Source organism: Delphinapterus leucas, chromosome 2 (assembly GCF_059928025.1).
Source record: "Delphinapterus leucas isolate spDelLeu-1000000601 "Yukka" chromosome 2, BTC_Dleu_Yukka2, whole genome shotgun sequence".
Lineage (NCBI taxonomy): Eukaryota > Metazoa > Chordata > Mammalia > Artiodactyla > Monodontidae > Delphinapterus > Delphinapterus leucas.
In genome coordinates this window covers 64,436,132-64,459,391 of record NC_143130.1, presented here as the reverse complement: position 1 = coordinate 64,459,391, position 23,260 = coordinate 64,436,132, and the positions used below count along the sequence as shown (strand labels likewise).

The 23,260-nt window shown below is 51.1% G+C and overlaps 1 protein-coding gene across 2 annotated transcripts in view; it reads left to right on the top strand.

Annotated features, from left to right (window-relative positions):
- The window catches only part of ARID3B (AT-rich interaction domain 3B), a 53,464-nt gene that overhangs the window by 27,066 nt on the left and 3,138 nt on the right, over window positions 1-23,260 (top strand). The window contains exons 3-8 of one of the 2 annotated variants that reach the window (XM_022580016.2): window positions 4,496-4,567; window positions 4,777-4,849; window positions 17,539-17,722; window positions 18,973-19,253; window positions 19,372-19,626; window positions 21,054-21,155. In XM_022580016.2, the coding sequence (XP_022435724.2) occupies window positions 4,496-4,567; window positions 4,777-4,849; window positions 17,539-17,722; window positions 18,973-19,253; window positions 19,372-19,626; window positions 21,054-21,155 (967 nt within the window). The remainder of the gene's footprint in view (window positions 1-4,495; window positions 4,568-4,776; window positions 4,850-17,538; window positions 17,723-18,972; window positions 19,254-19,371; window positions 19,627-21,053; window positions 21,156-23,260) is intronic. The other variant, XM_022580015.2, reaches the window with a different exon arrangement.

Below are 23,260 nucleotides of genomic sequence, written 5' to 3'. Positions count from 1 at the left end.
AGAAAAATCAAGGAGCAAAAGAATCTCCCATTGACAGAGCCGTCAAAGGCCAAGACTTGGCATTTGTAGACATTCTGTGTACAGAGGACATTATTCTTCTTTTCCTCCCTTTCTCCCTTCCTGATGTCCCCACCCAGAACACTCTACTGTTCTTTCCACCCACGAGGCAGGGTGGTGTAACAGAGAGCCAGGCAGACCTGGGTTTTAATGCTGACGCTACCACTTGGGAGCTCTGAGACTGTAGGAAAGGTAACTAACCTACTCTTTGAGCCTTTGTTTTCCTATCTCCAAGTAAGCACCTCTACATTGTAGAATTAAGGGAGAAAATGCTTGGGAAGCTCCCAGTCTAGTCCTTGTTACACAGAAGATGCAGAAACACTAGCTTCCTGCTCCGCTTTCTTCTTTCCCCAGCCTTCTTTCACTACCAATTTTGAGATTTACAGGCAAAACACCCGGTGGCCTCCCTGGGGAAAATGAGCTGAATGTGGGTATGGTAGCCAAAGCTAGCCTTGGGTGGGTATTTGGGAACAAACTGTCAGTTTCCTGTGAGCTCCTGGTGAGATCAAAGCCGTTAAATCTAGCTCTCAAGTAGGAGAGGCTGAGAAGGTCGTAAATGGCAGTGAGCGGCCGCTCTGGCTACTGTTGATCCCACACGTTTCTCGGCTGTTGAATGCTGCTGCCTGCTGCCCACAGGGAACAAAGCCTCTTCCCCCGGCTGGTGGACTTGCACGTGGCGACCCTTCAACTGAAACGCTTGTCTTGGGGACCCCCTTGATCTCTAAACTGTTGAGTGGGGTGCGTTTTCCCCACACTTGCTTCTACCACTCCCTCCTTTCCTCCACCACTACAGTCTCAATCAGGCACATTCTACATTCAAGAAATTCAATCATTTCTGAGCTGATAACTTTCTAGCAGGCACACCCACACCCCGCTGATAGGCCAAGAAACCTGCACATAAACTTGAAGTGCATAAGTGAGCTGTGTTTTACAGCAGTTGATCAGGGTTAAGAGCCAAGAAAATAACTGCTGAAGCCTGTAATCCTCCCAATGAAAGGAGGAGGGGAAAATAGGAGTTGTGGGGTTGGAGGTCCCATGGGGGAGCCCATCCCTGTCTCTGAGCAGATGTGTCAGTGCTTTTTGTGTGCTGGGGGCTGGGGATACCCTGACAGGATGCTTACAGACTGGGGACACAAGCAGGGGCACAATAACCAGAACATGAGGTGACACAGCCCAGAGGAGAAAGACACTGGTGGGCAGAGGGGCTGCACGGAGGAAACAGCATTCCAGCTAGACGGTGAAGGGTGCGCAGGGCTTAGGAACTACTCTCACCTCAGCCAGAAAATCCTGTGAATCAGGGTTGAAGTTTAATTGCCTCAAAACAAAGTAATGCAAAGAGAGTGGACATTTCCCCATCAGCCCCATCTGAATGTTTTAAATTGTATAATGGCCCAATTTTGCCTTGGACAAAAGAAAACACCTCCACTCCTGGGCAGCTCTTTTCCTGTGTTTTCTTTAAATAGTAGCTGACACTCCTATCTGTGTAATGGGTCAAACAGTGGGATTGCTCAAAGAATGTAGTGTCCTATTTCCGTCCTGTTCTGACAAGTCTCCCTGTCCTCTGTGGTCACTGACGTAGTGCGTGTCAAGCTAAAATCCTGTCTCTAAGCAGATTTTGAATCTGAGTGGTTCTTACTTAGTGGGCCGTGGCTAGTGCACGGTCTGACCATCCCACTGCTCGGACTCTGCTGAGATTTGGGCAGAGCTGGTGAAAGCCACGGGGCCACGACGACCCCCATCCCCATCCTACAAGGCATTCTCCTCCGTTCCGGAGTTGAGCCCTCACACTCGGGTGTTTATTTTCACACGTAGTCATACCCGTGGTGGCACCGGCACTGGTGTGCTTGTTTTTACACTCCCTTACTGCTGTGGAAAGCCCTGTCTGAGATCCTAGGCTGTGGATTCCATCCTCCCCACCCAACTGAGTGTTAAATAGTTTCTGAGTGAGCATTCAGAATGCCTAGAAGTTACTGTGATTAGGAAAAAACTGTGTTTTCATCCCTCTTGGTGACTGATAAAGAATCCTCCTGTGAACAGAATCAGCTTCAGATCTCCAGCTAGAGAGTTGGGAATTGAGCTGCCACAGTAAACAGCTGACATAACAGAAGCAGCAATGATCCCCCATTAAATGTCTTTCAGCTGATAGGGGCCCCAGGGATAATTGACTTTCCAGCAGGAATTACTGGCTCAAACAAAATCACTGGGCATTAGGGTGACCTACTGCAGCCTTTGAAAGGGGACTGTAACTCTGTCTGGTTTTGCTGAGCTGACAGGCATAATTCATCTTGATTATTCATTGTGCTAGTTGCCAGCAGATGACACCAGATTTCTGTTGACTGTAATTACAACGTGGGGGTGGGTTTTAGCTTTTTTTTTTTTTTTTTTTAAATAGTGTTCCTCCTGCTTGGTTGTTGGCCTCCCTGAGCTGAAGGTGCTATAGGAAGATTTCTACAGCATCTGCCTGGGGAGATGATGTGTGCACAGTCAGATAGCATTTCCTGAGCACTTCCGTACACACGTCTTTTACTAGATAAGCAGGGAAACAATTTGATGTAGCCTGTTTCATGTCAGCTGACAGGGTGTCACTTCTTCTTGGTTATACTTACCTCTGTGTGCGCTAAATTGCTGCTCTCAGAAAGTGGGTCTACATCTCAGAGCCCACTTTGAGTAGGGGAAGCAAAGTATGGCCCCAGAATTTAACTGAACAACCTGAATACCCTCCTGCTTTCAGGCAAGCTTTACTAAAGAGAGAGGATGGAATTAGAGCACGCTTTCATTTACTGGCATGATTTTACGAGATCCTTAAGCAATCCAAAGAATGTCCTCCCAAGAAACCTGCTCCCCAACCCCAGATGTCTCTCCCCAGCCACTTACACGCCCCAGCCAGCTGGGTGGCACACGTGTGTGCTTGTGCCTATGGGCACCTTTGCTCCTGGGGGAGAAATGAGAGAGTGATGGTCTCAGTGTGTCCATTCCCATCCCTGGGTCTTCCACTGACAGGTGGGATGAGGTGAACAGGCGACTTCCGCTCTGACATTTCATACTCCCCACTAGCAGAGGGCCTTTTGGACTCTTCTGTATGATATATATGTCTGTTTTTTGGGGGGGGGGGTTTGTTCTTTTTTGTGGTACGCGGGCCTCTCACTGTTGTGGCCTCTCCCGTTGCGGAGCACGGGCTCCGGACGGGCAGGCTCAGCGGCCATGGCTCACGGGCCTAGCCGCTCTGAGGCATGTGGGATCTTCTCGGACCGGGGCACGAACCCGTATCCCCTGCATCGGCAGGCGGACTCTCAACCACTGCGCCACCAGGGAAGCCCTGTCTGTATATTTTTTGAAGAGCTGCTTAATTGGTTCAAAAAAAAGGTTAATGCCTTTTAACAGTGATTATAGTTCATCAGGTATTCACTGGAGCCTTATAAGTGTCAGGCAGTGTGCTGCGTGCTAAAGGTACAAAGATGAATAAGACGCTGCTCTCAAGGAGCCTACAATATGTGGGGATGACAAATAATTCCAAAATAATATGTGAAATTCTAAGCTCGAAATGTACAGAGAGTCCTTCCAGAGTACTTGTGCAGCTGGGTGTGAAGGGAAGGCTTCCCATAGAAGATGATGCCTGATTTGAGAAATAAGAGTTACCCAACTGAATAAAAGTGGGAAGCAGATTTCAAGAACATAAACGAAAGCATATTTGCCATTTCCTCCTGTTCAGTTGAATGGTGTTGGTTTGACCTAATCAAGTGAATTAGGTTTAGGTTTTCATTACTTCTCTAATGAAAATGAACTTCACCCTAGTGTCACAGAGTCTCTGTGCCTTGGGAATAATCTCAGGCCGTGAGGGCCCTCATATCACTAGGCAGTTCTAATCACTAGAGTTAGGGTTTCTGGTGGTGAGGCTTGGCTGAGAGACCACAGGATCTTCGAGATCTTCGAGATCTTTGTCTTGCTCCCTTTGACCCTTTATCTTCCACTTAGAGTGTTGTGTGGGAGGCCAGGCTAGGTATCTTCACAACATACCGTATAATGTACAAACACATCATAAAACATACAAACATATGCCATATAGAACCTGCAGGAAAGTGGTGCATCTCAGAGTGATGGCTCCCAGAAGATGAGCTAGGTTTGAGCAGGCTCTCAGAAAACTGGGCCTTTGTGTCCTCCTTCTCCAGGATTATCAGGTATAAGTAACACCCACCCCCCTCCAACAAATGGAGATGATTCTTCCACGTGACCCCCTCTGGTTTTGGAACCATAATTGAAAGCATAAAAACAGGATGTCCCTGTTAGGGTGGCAGGGACAGTTACTCGAGCCGCCAGTCTTGCAGTGTGAGCCAGGAGAGCACAGTTGCTAAGGGTCCTCATCTGCTCCCTAAACGATTGCCTTCCCCTCCCTCACTCTCTTCCTACTCCCTTCTGAACGCTGTGCTTTGTTCCCCTTTAGAATGGTGGTTTGGCCTGGAGTGATGATGCAGATGGAGGCCGGGGAAGAGAGATCTCCCGTGATTTTGCCAAGGTCTGTAATGTTTCCTTTGTGATAACGAAAGGGGCAGTTCTGCAGTGGGTCGTTTTATCTGATCCCCAAGGAATAAGGATAGAGGTGGCCTATGAGTCACATTTGTAGTCGTTCAGATGGTTGTGTATCACTGGTGTAAGACTTCCTGCATAAGACGGAATTTTTCACTGTGGTGTTTTTTTTCTCCCCTGGGGGCTTTGGGATTGCAGCTGTATGAACTGGACAGTGATCCAGAAAGGAAAGAGTTCCTGGATGACCTCTTCGTCTTTATGCAGAAGAGAGGTGAGTGTTCAGTCTACTCATCGTTTCAATTCACTGAATATTTATTGAGTGCCTACTGTGTGCAGGTCACTGTTAGCCATCCTCCCTGCAGAGTGCCAGCATCTTATAAGGCCCAGGAGGACGAGAGCCATTTACTGCCAGTTGGTCCCATACTTATCAGAATAATTGACAACCGGGTTGAAGGGGGCAAAGAGGGCCTGGGTAGAAAATGAATGGAATGATCATCCAGATTTGGTCCTGCTTTATTTTTGTCACTGTTCTGATTAACTGGTCTCTGGAGTCATTTCAAATTCAATTATACTTTTTTCTTAGCCTTATAGCAGTCCTGGACATCACTTAAACTGGTATATGGGGCTTCCTGCTGTTGCATCTAGCTTAATAGAGTCTTAGGAGGGCCAGTGAAAGAATAGAGGCCCTTCAGGATTTGTTGGGAGGATCTGAAATGATCCACGAAAAGGAAAAGCTAACTCTTTTTTTCTTATCCATTGGCTCTTTGATTTTTGCATTCACTGGCTTGGTTGGGGTGTTCCTGCAGTTTAAGTATAGGGCACATGGGCATCTGCCTTAAAATGCACCTTCCCACTTCCCTGTCCTTCTCTCCTTCTCGCTCTTACCCACCCACCCACCCCCAGCCATCTTCTCTTTGGACGATGGCATGTCTGAGTCTTGAGCCCAGTGACTCAACTTCCTGGCTTTGTATCCTGTCACAGCAATGGGTTCACCAGCTGGGTCAGCCCTCAGGAAGCATGGGCAGAACCCCAGCCTCTCTAGGAGATGATCCTCTGCAACCTGTGTAGCTCCATCTTCTTCACCTCAGGACAAAGCTGTAAGGGAGAGCTGCTCCAGCCAGCATGTTCCCTGGGATCCTGCCTGATCATGTATCCCTTGGTTTCTATGTCAGCTCCTTTATTGAGACCTGGGAATGAAATCCTCCTCTTTATCCTGGGCTGAGCTATAATGACAGCCCCCAGCAACTAAATATGCTGAGTTAACTCCTCTCCCTCCCTCTTCCTCTCCCCACCAGCCCCATCCCTCTTTCTCTCCCCCTCCTTCCCCTTCCTTTACCTTCCAAAGCCTTATTGCCTTCTTAGTAGCACGCCTATTATTGCTGGTTTGCTTACAAAGGCAATCGAAAGTTTTGAGTCTCCGTTTCCCCCCATCCCCAAGCCTATCAAAGCAGTCTAAGCAGCTCTAATTAGTTTACTCCTCCAACTGTTATCTGGAGCTGCATGTGTCAGTAAAAAACAAGAATATAATCCCGAAAGATAATGTAACTGGCAGCAATGAAACTCCCTGGTTGCCCTGAGAGAGAGAAATCCACTTAATACTTTGGTCTCCCCCTCCAATTACCTTTTAATTATTTACAAGCTCCACAAGCCCAGCTGGTGCAAACCCGGGAGCTGATCTCATCTCAGAGGGGCTGCTATAACAATATAGATTTTAACCAGCAGTGTGGCTCCACTGCTTTATAGTCTATTGATACTTTATTGTTTTTCTCCCTTCCCAAAAGGATTTTTAGTTATATCAGCCTAGCCAAGAGTGAAGATCAGTAATTGTTTGTTTATTTCTATATGTCCCCACTAGACGAGGCGCTCCTTGAGGACAGCCACTTTGTCATTTCTCCAAGTCCCCAGTGCTAGCACAGGGCCAGACCTGGAGGCGGGTGCTTCTCAGGACGTGTTTGCTGTAGGAGCAGTCCTGTTGGTTTTCCTAACTCAGCTGCCCCACAAAGGGAAGCTGAGCTTCCCCTCCCCGCCCCCCACTCCCACCCACAGTTAGACAGCGGCCCGTGATTGGAGGTCAGCAGTAGAGAGCAGTGTGTGCTGAGTGTCCCGCTATTGCACAGCGCTGGGGCTACCGGACTGCCACCTAGTCTATTCCACCCAAAGCAGGAGTAAGAAACTCTCTTTGATCATGTCAGTTTATGGTTATTCAGGCCCTGAGTAAATCTTTTTTCTGTCTTCAGCACTTATGTTAGGTATTTCACTATTTGCTGGCATCAGCAGTAGAAGGGAGACAGTCAAGTCAGTTTTGCTACTTGTTAATTACTCTAGTATAAGGGTTCTCAGCTCCAGCATATTGACTCTGGGGATTGGATAGTCCTTTGTTGGGGGTGGCACCCCCCAGTCTTGATAACCAAAAATGTCTGCAGATATTGTAAATGTCCCCTGGGAGACAAAACTGTCCCCCTGATGAGAACCACTGCCATAGAAGGATAGGAAAGAAGGTGAAGATCAAAAATTTCCTCTGCAGAGAAACTCTTCAGGGAAATCATCTTATCTCCACTCAGGTAGCAATGTTGAGGGCGGCAGGGCCTGTGTCGGGCAATAGGATGAACTCCCCGTCCGTGGCTGAGTGCCAAAGGAATGGGTGCTGGGGCCCCATCCTAGGCTGGAGTGTAGGGACCTGAGAGTTGCTGTAGCTCCAGCATAGGGAGAGTGGAGGCAGAAACGCGGGGCATGCGTGGTGTACGTGGTCCAGGCACGGCTGAAAGAACCCTTGTCTGTGGCCTGGATGAATCAGCTGGCACCAGACTGTGAAGAGCCGTGTTTGGCCAAGAAGTTAGCACTCCTGTCTGTGACATAGCTGAGTTATTGAAGTTAACATATGAGAAGTATCGCCAGAGCTGTGCTTTCAGGAGGTTTGCTGTGGCAAACAGTGTATAGTTGGGCTGAAGAGGGAAGGCTGAGGCAGGGAGACTGTGGAGGTTGTTCCCTTTAAAATCACAGTGTTCTCCTCCCTGGAAAACTCATGGTTGATGGTCTAAATTAGAATGGGCAGTTCAAGGGGACTGGGAGCAGTTTGCGCTTCTAACCATGGGAAGCTTGCTGTCTTTACTCTTCACAGAATGGGGAGACCAAGGGCCCCCGGACATTTGCGACTTATTTGTCGCTCCCAAATTGGAGTGTCTGGGGCATTCAGGAGCCCAATCTTGTTAGCTGGCTGGGTGCAAGGAAAAGCCTCACAGACCCTGGCAGTGGGTCAGCAACTCATCCTCCAGAGCTAGTATGAAGGATAAGCAGTAGATTTCAAAGGAACCACTGAAAGCAACCTGAGTTTGAAAGGCCCGGTGATGCCCACCTGGGCTGTGAGTGGGCTGGGCAGCTTTGACTTGGAAGGCTCCACTGCAGAGGAAGTGGACCGGGCTCCAAGGGTGGCAGGACACAGCAGGCGGCCCCAAATGACTGCAGCTGCAGGTGATAAAACGGCTGTCCAGTGGGAGAGGGGCCCAGCCGTGATCGCTGCTTTGTGCTGGGTCTCTCTGGCTTGTTAACATGTTTGGGTGAATTGACTGCAGCAGATGGGCCTTTCAGCTCGAGGCACCTTGGTTTCTAGGCCAGACCGGGTGACTTGCACCTCGCGACCCCTCCCCCACCAGCAGAACAACCCGGCCCAGAAGGCGCCTGAGAAGAGGCCGAGGCAGTGCCCAGTCGGGCTCCCTGTGTCCTGCCTGCCTCAGGAACGGCTGCTGCAGCCTGTCGGGAGGCATGCGGAGGGGGAAAGAGCTCTGGACTGAGGAGTGTGAAGCCAGTGCTGACATCCCACCCTTCTCCACGATCCTGAGCAAATCCTTCCTCATCTGGGGGCCACAGTTTCCTTATCTATAAAATGCGCAGGTTCAGTTAGAGTCAATCTGGAAGTTTCTTCCAAGTTCTCTGTTCTGTGTTATGTGTCCCTGATTGTGTCTGTTGAGCTACAAAACAGATAATGAGCCACCCTAGATAATCAAAATAGAAGAAAAGCCCCTTGAGCAATTTTCTGTCAAAATAATTGTGTAAAAACTACACCAGGGACCCCCAGAACCAAATGCTTCACTCCTTTCCTTGGTGAATCATGTGTTCCTTTGGCTGACTGAAGCCAAACTGAATTAAACAAGTTTCCTTTGATTGTGCTTCCCCGACAAATGTTTCTGTAGAAAGATGGGTTAGATCTCAGAACACCCATGCCTCTTTTTCCTCACCTTTTGCCATGTGCACGTGCACGTTTTTGCGTGTGTGTGTGTGTGTAAAACACACACACACACACACCTTTCTTTGTCCAAAAAACAAAGCCAAACATTTGTAAATAAAATTCTTTGTCTAATTTAACTCACGGTGGGTGATTCCTGAAGTATCATTCCCTGGTAGATTTTCCAGGGGGTACGGAGAGGGGGTGGTGCTAGTTTGGAAGTCTCATAAGCAAAGGCTTGTAAACAATTCCATTCTTCCTTCATCACTAAGGAAGAAGAGCTTGTTCTCTTGTTCCCCAGGCAGTGAAAGAGAAGTGTGGTTTCATCAAAGAGGAGGGAGATGATTTTGCTGTTAATTTTATTATTGTTACCCCATGTACTTTACAGAACCCTTTCAACCCACTATCTGATCTGCTGCTCCCCACAGCCCCAGCTCTGTGGGGTGGAGAGAGCAAAGGTTATCACGTTAGCCATGAAGAATCAGCCCGCACGTTAAATGACTCACCTGAGGCTACAGAGCCAATTTAGCACTTGGTCTCCTAATCCCCAGGCCAGGACTTTTTCTCCTCGCCTGCACTGCCCTTGAGAAACTTGGCCCCTGGCACCAGCAGCTCCATCACTTCCCACTGGGGCAGTGGACAAGCCTCATCTCTCCTTCAGCCTTCTGAGCCCCAGAGACAGTGGCCCGCCTCCACAGGTCGGTCTCCAGTAGGGTCTGACAGCATCTAACTGATTAACACGAGGTAGAACTCTTCATGCAAGAAGAGTCTTCATCTCAGGGTAAGGCGGCTTATCTCTCAGGGAAGGGCAGATGTGACAGTTCACAGTGGCTGGCACAGAAGCTGCCATCGGTCAAGGCAGGTTGGGGTTGGGGGCATGGGAGACAGAAGCCCTAACGGTAGCATCTTGCGCACACCCGGAGTGCCCACAAGCAAGGATCTCCCCTCCAGCCCCCGTCCCAGCTCGGCACACCAGGCTAAGGACCTGCTTGGTCATGTGGAAGACAAGTTTTGTCAAGACCTCACCGGAGAACTGCCGTCCCTCCCCCACCAGTTCTGTTCAGGGCTGCAAACTGACCTTGGTTTTCCCAAATGGATTGTTGGATCTGTTTTTGATGTGTATATACAAAGAATTTACTGTGGGAAAAGGGCTTGGTCTGCCTCGAAGTGCAATTTGAGTGTTTTTCCTTCTGTTGTGTGCTTATCTATCCATCTCAGGCAAGGAAATGTTCGTGACATATATTGCTTTGCCTTTTGGTGGAGGGAGTTTCTTGTATATTCTTTGTATCTTGCTGTAAATGGTCTGTGCCATGGCCACTCTTCCTGATAGACTAAAATATGTTTGTCTTTGTCAGATAAAATAGGCTTTGGGGCTTCATATTCTAACTTTACCCACAAATGAAAGTCCAAAATGCAAATCTTTGTCTTAGGCCAGATCCTTTTCTCTCCCCAGGTGATCCAACCGCTGTTCAAGTACTGGGGTCCCCCCCCCCACTTTTAATAGTCATTTAAATACCTTATAACTACCCAGTTATCCATGATAATGAGAAGAGACCCTGGTTTTTGAAAGGTGTGATTAATTTGAATAGCTCACTTTTGTCTTTAAATTCACCCTCTTCCCCTTCAAGGTCATTTATTGGTACTTCTAGCACTTCGTAAAATGGGGTTGATAGTTTTGCCTCCTTTTTTCCAAGGTGAGCCAATATTCAATAAATCGTCCTAAGGTTGGCGTAGGGAAAGTTTGAAGGGAGAGTTTGACCCAGTTACACTGTGGGAAAATCTACTAGGTCTTGAGAGGGAGGGGCGTGGATTGGCAATGGAAGCTCAGACACCCATGCACTGCTCAGGCCAGAACACCCCTGAGTTGTTGCACCTCTCCCCGGCCAGCCTTCCACCCCCTCTCCTGGAGACTCGGGCCAGGTCTGTTGACCAGCAGCAGGCGAAGCAGAGATGACCCGACGGTCCTCCTCCTTCTAACTCCTTAGCCTGCTCCTCTGAATGTAGTTTTTATGGAAGGAAACAGCACAGCCATAACCATAATTTTATTTTATTATTGGCCACAGTGCACATACTGTTGAACTTCACCTAAAGCAATTAGTCTGAACTAGAGTATCAAGAAGGGTAATGGGTTTAAAATTAGCCTCTCAGGTTCGGTGCCTCCAGAACTCCCATGCATTGCTGGTGGGAATATAAATGGGCATAACCACTGGAAATCTGTTTGGTAATATTTACTAAAGCTAAACATATGCCAACCCTATTACCCAGCAATTTCCCTTCTAGGTGTATCCCCAGTAGAAATGAGAGCTTACGTTCACTGAAAGACACATGCAAGAATTTTCGTAGCAACACCATTCATTATAGCCAAAGAGTGGAAAGAACTCAAATTTCCATTCATTATAGCCAAAGAGTGGAAAGAACTCAAATTTCCATTGGTAGTAGAATGTATGACTAAATGTTGGCATAGTCCTGTAGTGGAATACCACACAGCGATAACGAAGAATGAATTCTTGCTGTACCCAACTGGGATGACTCTCACAGGCCTAACGTGGAACAAAAGAAGCCAGACACAGAAGACTGTATACTGCATTCTTCCATTTATGTAAAGTTCAAGAAAGTCACCTATAGTGGTACATGTCAGGATAATAGTTACCTCCTGTCGGGGGGGTGGGGATAGGGGATGGATATTGGTTGGGAATGGTAATGGAAGAGTTTTCTGGGGTGCTGGAAGCGTTCTGTATTTTGATCTGAGGAGTGGATACAGGGGTATGCACAGCAGTAAAGACCTGGTGGGCTGTATACTTAAGATTGGTGCACTAGGCTCTGTCAGTTAGACACCCCCTCAGTGGGAAATCGGAGGTAGAGGGCTGAAGCATACGTGTTGGTATTGGGATAATTGCGCATCCTTGCCTCTGCCCTGACCTGTGGAACAGTCATCTACTCACTGCATGGCACACCACCAGAGCCTGCTGCCCAGTTTCCCGGTGGGAGGTATTTTCTACATGAACAAGTCAGGGGGAAAAAAATCACCAGTCATTCCTCTGCTTGTTGCTGGGGAGCAGGACTGGAGCAGGGCGGGAATTAATATGCAGGGGAATAAGCAGGAGGCCTGCCTGCCTGTCTGCCTATGCACATTCCCTGCTTAACGTGGGACTTAACTCTTCTAGGCTCCCTGGTCAGCCGCCCAGCTCTCTTGACAGGCTATGGAAATGATTAATGATCTTGTTCAAAGTCAGGAAAAAGCAGCGAGGGTCCTTGGCAGGGCCACGCCCTGGGTCCTGGGCCCTCACCCCTGACCAGTAGGCAGGAAGGCAGCCATGCGACTCTGTCTTGGGTCCCTGCCCCCTGATTGCTTCTGGTCTTGACTGGAATGTGCCCATTCTCTGTGGTGGGGAGGAAGTGGCCCTCCCCCCAACATTCCTGCCATCTCCCATCTTTGTCTCTAGTGCCAGAGGAGGCTATCTCCCCGCTCTGCCCTCACCCCCACTAAGCTCTGTCTCCACGGTCTGAGTGCTGGGCAGACGAAGACGAGTCAAGTGCCAGGGAGCAGCTTTTGTTCAGCTCCATCTTCTCTGAAAGCTCCCGATCACGGCTTTGGCCTGCGAGCGCCAGTGCCCAGCGGCATTCCCACCTCCAAGGGTTAAAGCCCCAGGAGCCCCCACAGCTTCGCTGGGTCCCGGCCTCATAAAAGCCTTTTCCACATCTCCCTCGGGCTGCCTCAGGCTCCCCCGCTGAAATCTGATAAGGGGCCTCTTTGTTGGAACTGTCAGTCTCCTTTATTGAGGAGGGAACTGGAGACCAGCGGCATTTCTTGGGGTACAGATAAGGCCCTGGATTGCTGTCAGAGGGAGCATGATTAATTACCCTCAATCCTAGCTCCTGCTTTGATAGCAGTGACTGACAGTCCACAGGCTTCCCCATCAGGTGCTCCCGCCCCCTCTGGGAGGTGTGATGGGGGCGGAGATTCGGCCTCCTGCAGGGGCAACACTGGTGACCCACCAAGAGCTCCCTGCAGTGGCTGCTGGCCTCCTTCCTGGTTCTCTGCAGGTTGCATTTGCATTTATTGTGGACTGAGGCCTGTCCCCTCTCAGGTGAAGAGCCTCTTTAGAGGAAGATGTAATCCAGCCCAGAGAATAGGCCAGAGACTCCCCCACTTCCCCACAAGGCTAGAGAAAGAGCCATTGCTTATGGACTTGAACTTCACAGACCTGGTCCTAAGCCACACAGGCGCCCTTCATTGGAGAAGATCCCAAACCATCCATCTCAAGGTCACCTGGCAACATTATTTTGTAATTCAGGCAAGCTCCTAAAATCAAGTTACCTCCCTTGGTAATAGTCACAACTATCAATTTTTTTAAATTAAATTTAATTTAAATTTTTTATACAGCAGGTTCTTATTAGTTGTCCATTTTATACATATTGGTGTATATATGTCCATCCCAATCTCCCAATTCATCACACCACCACCCCCCCCAAACTATCAATTTTTGTTTTTAAGTTTTTATTCATAGACTCATAGGACTTTAGAACTGGAAGTCATCTGGAAGTCATCTGGAAGCATCTTGCTTCAGACTGACAGGGAAACTGAGGCCTGAATATTGTCGATCCCCCCCCATCCCCACCCCCAGCGTGATGTATTGGTTTTCTTTCTTGTTCAGGTAGGGAAACTCAGCTAGAAGGCCTTCTCCCCTTCTCTTCATAGTTGAGTCTCCTTGGGACAAGGGAGGTGGCTACCAGGCCCACTAAGCACAGAGCAGACTGCAGAGAGAGACCAGCCTGAGGACCCTGCCTCTCTCTTAGTTGTCAAAAGAATGGAAGCCAAGGCAGGTTTTGTGTCTGGATTGGCTGCATAATGTGAGAAAACCATGATGTCATCTAGAGCTGGGTCTCAGAATAGCTTCAGCTTTGTTTCTGAGGGTACTGAGGGGCCCGCCTGCACTGGGAGCTACTTTTAGCAGTTTCGTGGAGGGCCAACCATGAGGAAGAAAATGCCCATTCCCCTTACCCACTGATCCTGGAACCGGGGTGCCTGGCCAGGCCATAGGGGCCCTGATGAGAGAAGTTATGACCCCCCACATGCCCAGAGTGGGGCTGGGTTACAGAGCAGCCCTGGCCTGTGTTTTCTCTCCAGCGGTGCTGGGAAGAGGTCACTCTGGGGACTTGAAATGCCACTTTGCTCCTTCCTTGTCTTCTCAGGTCCAGTATCTACCTGTTTCCCTTGCCCCTGAGCAGTTCCCAGCCTAATGCAGCCACTCTCTGTGTGACTATAAAAAAGGCTAATTTTTAATGAAATTTCTACATCTATGACATTGTTGTCTTTGAAAGAAGCCATCTCAAATGACTAGCCATTTAGTCTAGCGACTACTCTGAGCAAATCTATAATTCCTCTCTGGGGAGCTGCCTTCAGAGGCAGTTTGAGCCACACTAGATAATCTGTCATGGTTTATGGCCACACCTCATCTTCACACAAAATCAGTATAAACAGCCTGGTCACTTCATCCTATTTTCCTGGCTTGTTTCCATGAATGACCATTTCTAAAAGTAAAACACACCCTTTACATTTGAAGATTTACCGCCCTTGGAGAGAATCAAGTGAAAATAGCGTAAACTCTGAAAGCTCTTCACAAACGGAGCGGTAGCTGGCTCTCCAAGGTGACAGTTCTGAAGGACAGCACTCCCCCGGCTGGGCATGCCCTGCTTGGCGGTCACTCACTCAGCCACGCCCGTTCTGTGGGCATCACAAACCCAGCCCGCTTGCCCTCTTTAACGCCTGTCTCCCCTTCTCTTTGGCCCCACTGAATGAAGTCATGGTTTCTTTACCTTCTCAGAATCCCCAGCTCTCCATCCATGCCTGTGCTGCCAGTCCTCTTATTGTAGGACTCAGACACAAAGGGCTTAACCACTCTGGGCCTCGGTTCCCCAGTCTGTTTAATAAGGGTTGTGACCCCCCCTAATGAACCTGCCAGGACCTGAGAGGAGAGGGTGACTTCTGTTCAGGGCTGTCAGCAATTAGACGCTTCGAGTTAGTGACAGACCCTGGTGGGCACACCACAGCAGGAAGGAAGGAAATGCGTTTAATATTCCCAGTTGGGTTAACACAGAGCTGGTTGCTTTGACTCTGAGAAGCAGGTTGGTTGGTTGGTTGGTTGAATCTGCATGGTAGTTTAGCTTATTAAACATTCTAATATTCAAGACATGATGAAGGAAAAACAATCCCTGCCTTCATTGAGCTTACAGTCCTCCTGGGATGCCAGACGAACATATGTGAAACAAGTGTAACTGTTTGCCGAACTTGTAGTGGTTATAATAGAAATTCTGAGAGGAAAGAAATCCACGTGAACTGGGGTAGTTGGAAATTTCTTCCTGGAGGGAGTGAACGTTGAAGGCCAGCGTAGAGAGGATTTGAGCGCAGACAGGTCATTTTAGGCTTGATGAGGAGGGACAGTAAAAACAAAAAGTAGAGGAGAGAGGAGCTTGGCTTTAGGGGTGAGGGTGAGAAGACCCAACTGATTGGAGTGAGAGTGAGTTGCTGGGGCATGCTTAAAATACATCGTACGTAGTCTTCCAAGGAGTGTCGGGGAACCCGAGTCATGCGATTGAACATGTGAGGTGGGCGGGGTCGGCAATAAGAGTCATTGTGGGTTTTTAAACCAGGAAGCGAGTAATGGCGTGAAAGTGGTGTTTTCGTTAGGTGGTCTGGCAGCAGCGTGCAGGTTGAGCACGTGGATTCAAAGCTGCTGGGGGCATCTGACGGTGAGCCAGCGAGGGCCTGGCCCGGGGTGGTGGCTGAGGGCCGGAGAGGAAGATGGCTTTGAGAGGGGCCTCAAAGCAGTAATCGGTGAGCCTCCCGACAGCCTAAAGGTGGGTGAGAGAGGAGGGAGAGGAGCCATTGCTGCCTCGGAGGTTCCTACCCAAGACCTCAAAGAATGATGGTGCTGCTGGAAGAAGAGGAAGTGATGGGAAAAGGGAGCTGACCTAGGGGATGAAGGTGAGCTCACTGTGAACATCTGACCTGGAAGTGAACAGGTCACATGTGTAAAGATGTTCTGGAAGCTTCTGGAATTGAGAGCTTCGGGGACTTGTGTGAGGGGGCCTTGGGAGTGGTCCTCCCAGACTCTCCAGGTGATGCCCTGAGGGTATGAACTCGCCAAGGCCATGAGCGTGCTCGGGCAGACAGGCCTGCAAAGAAGGGAGACCTTAGCCCTGTCCTGCCAGGAGACCAGTTCTGCTGCATGAGACTCCTGTGCTTGTGACAGGAATAAGGTCTACTGTCCAGAGCAGCACAGGGAGAAGTAGTTAACCAGCGCGCGAGCTGTTGTGCCAGCAGTCCTCTGATATTTTACCAGTGAATCTTTGAACTTAACTTATGGCCCCTTTGTCCTTGACCCTCCAAAGACCAGCCGGTCAATACAAAGGTCTTCAAGACCTCTAGCTCCCTCCCCACACTGAGAAAAGAGGCCCAGTCCCACCATAGCAGTGCCACGTGTTCGTGCTCACGCTACTTCCTCCTCATAAACGTGGCACCCTTCACTCCACTCTGGCTTGAATTACTCTATAAAAGAGTTGGTGAGGCCAGTGTTCTAGAGCTGAGAAGAAAATGCCATTCCTTTAGGGGAAAGAAGCAGGAGGAGCTGAAACAAACAGCCCTTCTCTAATCAAGCTGGCGTAACTCCACCAGGCAGGCTGTGAGACCTCAACAAGCCTTGGGGGGGGGGGTGCGGCCGCGGCACAGGGGGAGCAGCCTATGTACAGTAAAAGGACTTGCCATCAAAAGGCAACAAGTCTCATACCCTGCCCTGGACGGTGACCCTTCCTGCTGGAATTCTCCCCTCTGACCTCCAGATCATTAATCCCGAGGCTGCCAAATGACAGTCATCCATCACGCCTCCTGACGAGCATCCCAGCCGCCCGAGAAAGGAGCCTGGCCCCGCCCTCCCTGCCGTCCCCCGGTGCTCATTAGTGGGCCTTCCTGCTCGGTGCCAGGTTTCCTAATCAAGTCCCTGGCTCCTCTCACTTCCCTTCGGGGCCAGTGGGCGGAAGCGGCTCTGACCCTCCCTCTTTCAGAGGCCAGGGAGGGGTTGGAGTGAATTGTTGAGTGGCTTTTCATCCCCCTGGAGACCTGTGTGCCCAGCAGCTCCTTTGACATGGTGGGTACACAGGAGAGAAAAATCCATTTCTCTGCCCTGTAGCAGGAGAAGAGATGAAGAGAAAACAGGCAGTATGCAAATAAAAACACGGTTATAAACTGCACTGAGAGCTGCAGAAGAGAAGCCAAGGAAGCTCTCCAGGTGGACAATGGGGCAGGACCTCACCTGTCTTGGGAGTCAGGGAAAGACTTCCCTGAGGAGGCAGCTGAACAGCTTCTGAAGGCTCCAGAGGACTGAGTTGCCAAATCATTAGGAAAGAATCTGGAATCATACTGCTAGCAAAAAAAAAAAAAAAAAAATCTTTGGAGTCATTTAGTCTGGCCCTCTTATTTACAGGTAGGAAACAGACCCAGAGAGGCTGTGTGTTTTACCCAAGGCCACACAGCCTGTGAGTTGGACCTATCTTTCTGTTCTTCCCAAGGAGAACTGGCAGCTAGTCTGATAGCTTCCAGGCTTTGAGAGTTCGAGTCAAATTATACTTGTAAGCAGATTTATGAACATATTTCCAACTCTGCAAAAGGGTGGGCATCCACAGATGTCTTCTTTCTCTGCATGGTAATGATGCAACCCTCTGTTTCTCTCTTTGCACAATCACAGGGACCCCCATCAACCGAATCCCCATCATGGCCAAGCAGATCCTGGACCTGTATATGCTGTATAAGCTGGTGACGGAGAAGGGGGGCCTGGTGGAGATCATCAACAAGAAGATCTGGAGGGAGATCACCAAAGGCCTGAACCTGCCCACGTCCATCACCAGCGCCGCCTTCACCCTGAGGACCCAGTGAGTGGCCAGAGCCTTGGGGAAAGGAAGCTAAGGCTGGAGAAAGGGGATGCTTTAACCTAGAGGAGAGGAAGGAAGGAAATTCCACTGTATAGTGAACAAGATGGGCGGAATTCCTGAAAGGGCCTGGAGCTTTCTGAGATGAATCCCTCCCTAACCTAAGTAATCCTGAGAGCGCCCCTTCCCAAGCATCTCCTGTGTGCTGCTGCTTCACTGTTCTGTTTCATTCAAACCTCACCAGCGACCCCGTCAAGAAGGTTTTTGTCCCTGTTTCCCAGACAACAAGAACTAAGTCTCAGAGGTTAGATCGTTTGGTCAGAGCCATACCAGCTAGTAAGTGGTCAGGCTGAAGAGTCACGCCTGGGCTTCTGTCTCTGAAATCCACGCCTTTTCCAGGACGTCATCTCCCACACAGCACCCCTACCCTAAGCCTGGCCCTTCCTACCTGACAGCTTGCCCAGCAACAGCGGACCCAGAGGAAGGCAGGCACTGGGATCCCACTGGGATCGGCGACCTGTTTTTCTACCCATTTGAGTTAATTATAAGGGTGATAGAAGCAGTGAGAACAGGAGGAGCACTGGCGAATGAGGGCCAGAGGGGAATCTGTTCTTTCGGAACTCTGGACGTTGTTCTGTGAAAAATACGGAAAGATCAGCCATGTATAGGTTAGGTGACATGTTAAGGCCTTGTCGAAACTGTTCCAGGAGAAGTTGGGAACAGAGCAATATCCAGCATAGCAGTCCTTCTCCCAAGGTTCTTGGGTAGCGAATTGCTTCTTGGGGCATCTGACACAAAGAGGGACAGCACTTCTAGGTCCACACACAGTGGGAAGAATTGCTCCTGTCTGACCAGCCTGACTCAGAATGGTTAGGAGATCAAGGAGCCAGAAAGACACTGCAAAACATGGCATTTCTCATTTCTCCCAGGACACTAGAAAGGCGCCACAAAAACGTGAAACGTTAGCGAAAGTATCTGTTTCCCTAATGAACCGTGCCTCCACTTCGAGCTGCGTTTAGAATTGGGTAGCAGTTAGAGGGCCTGGGTTGGGGCATCGCTGTCCGGGAGGTTCCTCTTCCATCTTCTTCTTCCTCATCCTCTTCCATCACAAAGGAGCAGGTTGTGCTCCTTTGTCCTAGAGGACAGAGCCTGCCCCACAGAGCCCGCTTCCAGAGGCCCATCGACCTAAACTGGGCAGCCCTCGTGCCACATTTTGGATGACTCTGGAAGCTTCCTTCCTTCCTTCCCTCCAGGTATATGAAGTATCTCTACGCCTACGAGTGCGAGAAGAAAGCCTTGAGCTCCCCGGCCGAGCTCCAGGCAGCCATTGACGGCAACCGGAGGGAGGGCCGCCGGCCCAGCTACAGCTCCTCCCTCTTTGGCTACTCGCCTGCTGCTGCCTCTGCCGCTGCCGCTGGGGCCCCTGCCCTCCTCTCCCCACCCAAGATCCGCTTCCCCATCCTCGGGCTGGGCTCCGGCAGTGGCACCAATGCCAGTGGCCCTCGGATATCCCCAGCAACCACTCTCAGGAAAGGTCTGCAGGGCCCTTGTGAGGAGGAAGGGCAGGGAGGAAGGGCGCCAAGTTCCCTGGGTCCAAGACCCAGGTGGGAGGGTGGGTTATGGGTTGGGTCCAGCTCTGGTGCCGTTGTCAGGTGATGGAGTCCCAGTGACAACCGTGCCCGTGCCAAATCGCCTGGCTGTGCCCGTGACCTTGGCCAGCCAGCAGGCCGGTACCCGGACGGCCACGCTGGAGCAGCTGCGGGAGCGGCTGGAGTCGGGGGAGCCGCCTGAGAAGAAGGCGTCCAGGCTGTCAGAGGAGGAGCAGCGCCTGGTGCAGCAGGCCTTCCAGCGCAACTTCTTCAGCATGGCACGGCAGCTGCCCATGAAGATCAGGATCAACGGCAGGGGTGAGCGCCAGGCCCGGGCGCCAAACCCCGGCTCCATTCGAGGCCCGTTTACGTCCCGGGGACTGGGGTGGAGCCCCTCCGGGTTCTGCCCCCCTGGCCCCCAGAAGGACCTAGAGGCCAAAGAGCCACCTGAGGCTTTGGTGGCCACGGAGGTCTCAGTTCACCAAAGCTGAAGTCATTTTGCAGGGGACCTGCAGTTGCCTCAGGCGTGCCCTGTTCTCTAGCAAAGAGGAGAAGCAGTTGTTCAAGGAGGAGCAGGAGGCCTTGAGGGACAGCTGCCGTGTCTTCCCTGTCCCCTCCTGCCTTTTGATCTGTCTCAATTAAAGGGCTCGCCCTTCACCCCAGTGCCTCACCATCTGGGAGAAAGACAGCACCTCCTTTCCGGAGGCTCAGTGAGGGGCCAGAGCTGCCTCAGGCCAGGCTGCCAGTGACCCCCGGGAGAGAGGGGAGGAGGAAATACAAGTTTGGCAGCATAACTGGCATCTTTTCCCTTCCCCTCCACATTTTTCAGGTGCCCCACCTTCTCCCCGCCCCCTGCCCCCCCCCCCCCCCCGCCGCAACCACGCACTCCACATCCCTTGTTCCCCTTTTCCCCTTTCCCTCTCACACACATTTTCTTTGCCATTCTTGACTCTATCTCAGAACAAACATGAGCGGGCTCGTGTTGGGAAGAAATCAGGTGTAAAGAGAGCTGTGCGTGTTCCCAGGCAGCCCCTCCCTGTCCCACTCCCCCCTGGCGAGGAGCCGAAGGGAACTGGAGGTGACAGCCCGGACAGCAGGGCTCTGCCCTCTTGACCCACTCAGGCCAGGTGCCCCTGGCCCTGCACAAGCCACAGGCTAATAGATGAGGCAGCTCATCTGGAAGAATTCTTGGCTCTCAACATCATGAAAGGGCAGAGTCTCGGGTGAGCCAGGCAGAGGCCCTGTATGCCAGCGCCTGCAGCCTTCCACAAACCACAGAGGGCTCAGATTGAGAGGGAGTGCCAGGTGCTGGGCAGGTAGACCCTCTCCTTGAGGACCTCCCAGCCTGGTTAAGGGGAGGAGGAGGCAAGGCGAATCCTCAGAGGAAGGGGCTGGGTCTTAGTGACCTCTGATGCCCCACCCGGTGGATAGTGGGTGCTCAGGGTTTGCTGAATCGTGTTGAAAGCATCAGTGCGCAGCTGCGAGCTGAGGTCAGCCTCCTTGCCTATGTGATGCCTCTTCTCTGAGAGCAGAGGGAGTTGGGAAGGTGAAGTGGTTCAGTGGAGAAAGCAAGCCGTAGGACGTTCACCAGCCTGGTTCTCCTGCCACACCTTACACTCGGCAGAAGGTTATCCAGGTGCTTTCTAACTCTGGGAGGCCTCCCTCTGGGAGGGTGGGAGAGCCTTGAAGGGAACGACAGAAATGCCGGAGGGCTTGACCGGGCCTGCTGTCTCCCTTGTCCCCAGCAGAGGACAGAGCAGAGGCCTCGGCTGCAGCAGTGAACCTGACCACGAGCAGCGTTGGGAGCATCAACATGTCTGTGGACATCGACGGCACCACTTATGCAGGTGAGGCTCTTGGGGCTCTGAAGGAGGCGGCAGGGTGGCAGCCAGCCTCAGTACAGCTCCCTGCAAGACCCCCTTGTCACCCTTCTGTCTGAACATCTTCGCAGGGGTGGCTTCCTTTCAAGGTTCCAAAGGTAAAGTTTTTCCGGATGAGGAGGGCTGAGGATGGCTGATAGGATGACAGATCCCCCTCCACCATTTTTTTTTTTTTTTTTTTTTTTTTGCGGTACGCGGGCCTCTCACCGTTGTGGCCTTTGCCGTCGCGGAGCACAGGCTCCGGATTCGCAGGCTCAGCGGCCATGGCTCACGGGCCCAGCCGCTCCGCGGCATGTGGGATCTTCCCGGACCGGGGTACAAACCCGCGTCCCCTGCATCGGCAGGCAGACTCTCAACCACTGTGCCACCAGGGAAGCCCCACCACCACCACCTTTGACAAAGTGATGGAGACCCCTTGTCTAACCCTTTTTCGACCAATGGTTGGCTCGTTATTTGAAAAAGTCATTTAACGTAAAGAATCATACTCAACTCTATGCACACCTTTAACATTGTATTATAAGTTAAATCAGTGTCCACCGTTACAGTCTTTCAGTGCACGTGTCTCCTTTCTTTGACCGGTTCAGCTCTTCTCTTCCTGGACATCATCTGTCATGGTCCAAGAACTGACACAGGCAAAGGAATCTGAGCGCAGCAGAATCAGCCTATATTTTCATGATTTTCCCCCCAGTCTTTTACAATTGTCTCTTCCTAGATCTAATTTGGTTGGTTGGTTGGTTTAGCACCTTTACGAAGACTTTACAAGGTGTTCAACTTAGTTTTCATAGAAACAGCAATCCGTTTCCCACTCCCATTTTGTTAGTGTAGAGATGAGTTTGGGGATAAAGCCAGCTGACTGGTTGTTTTTTTTTTTTTTTTTTTTTTTTTTGGTTGCATTGGGTCTTTGTTGCTGCGCACGGGCTTTCTCTAGTTGCGGCAAGTGGGGGCTACTCTTCGTTGCGGTGCGCGGGCTTCTCGTTGCAGTGGCTTCTCTTGTTGCGGAGCACGGGCTCTAGGCCCGCGGGCTTCAGTAGTTGCAGCGCGTGGGCTTCAGTAGTTGCAGCACACGGGCTTCAGTAGTTGTGGTGTGTGGGCTCAGTAGTTGTGGTGCATGGGCTTAGCTGCTCCACGGCATGTGGGATCTTCCCAGAGTAGGGATTGAACCTGTGTCCCCTGCATTGGCAGGCGGATTCTTGACCACTGTACCACCAGGTAAGTCCCTCCAGCTGACTCTTGTTAAGCACAGCTTGATGAGTGGGGGCCCCAGAGCACGGGCACACTGGCCAGTGGCCTCCTGCTGGGAGCCTGGGCATCAATCACCTGTTTTAGAGGGGGCATGGGGAGGTGCCCAGTGGAGGGGGGTTAGAGCTGCACCTTCTATCAAAACCAGGGGCATTTCCACAGGGCATGCTTTGAGTGCTCCTGCTCTGGGGACTGGGGCCAAGGCCGCTCTGGATCTCTGCCGGGCCACTTGCTGGGGGCATCACGCTTGGGGCCAGGGAAGGGGCAGAGTTCCTGGAAGCAGCCTGCAGAGAAGCAGGGATGCCAAGTTGCCTAGCCACTCACTACAGAGTCAGTGCTTCAGAGACCACGCCACGTTCAAAGGTCTCTGCCTAACACAGACCCCTCAAGGAGACTAGGCGAGCTGGCAGCTGGGGCCTGGATGCCCTTTGCCTTCTGGTGGTGCAGTGTGGTCGAGGAGGTTTGGGGGTTGGGAGTGGGTCTGTGTGGAAAGCAGGGAAGGGGGAGATCAGTGCCTGGCTCTCCATCTCCTCTCATCCTTTCTCAGGAGAGAGGAGGATATGCCTCCTCTCCCTCAGCATGGGGAGCAGTCAGAAGAGAGTTGAAGGCTCCCCAAACCTCACCTGCCTCAATCCTGTCCCACCTGTGTCCTTTCTCAGTGGCTGTGCAGTCACCCAGGCCCGGAGCTTGGAAGTCATTCCTGAGAGCCCCTCAGGCCCATCACCCCCGGAGCTCAGCAGACGCCGCTGCTCTGCTGCGTCCCCGCCGCACAGCCCTGGCTCAGACCTCTCTTCTCCCCTGTTAGAGTCGCTCTGACTTGCAGGCTTCCATCC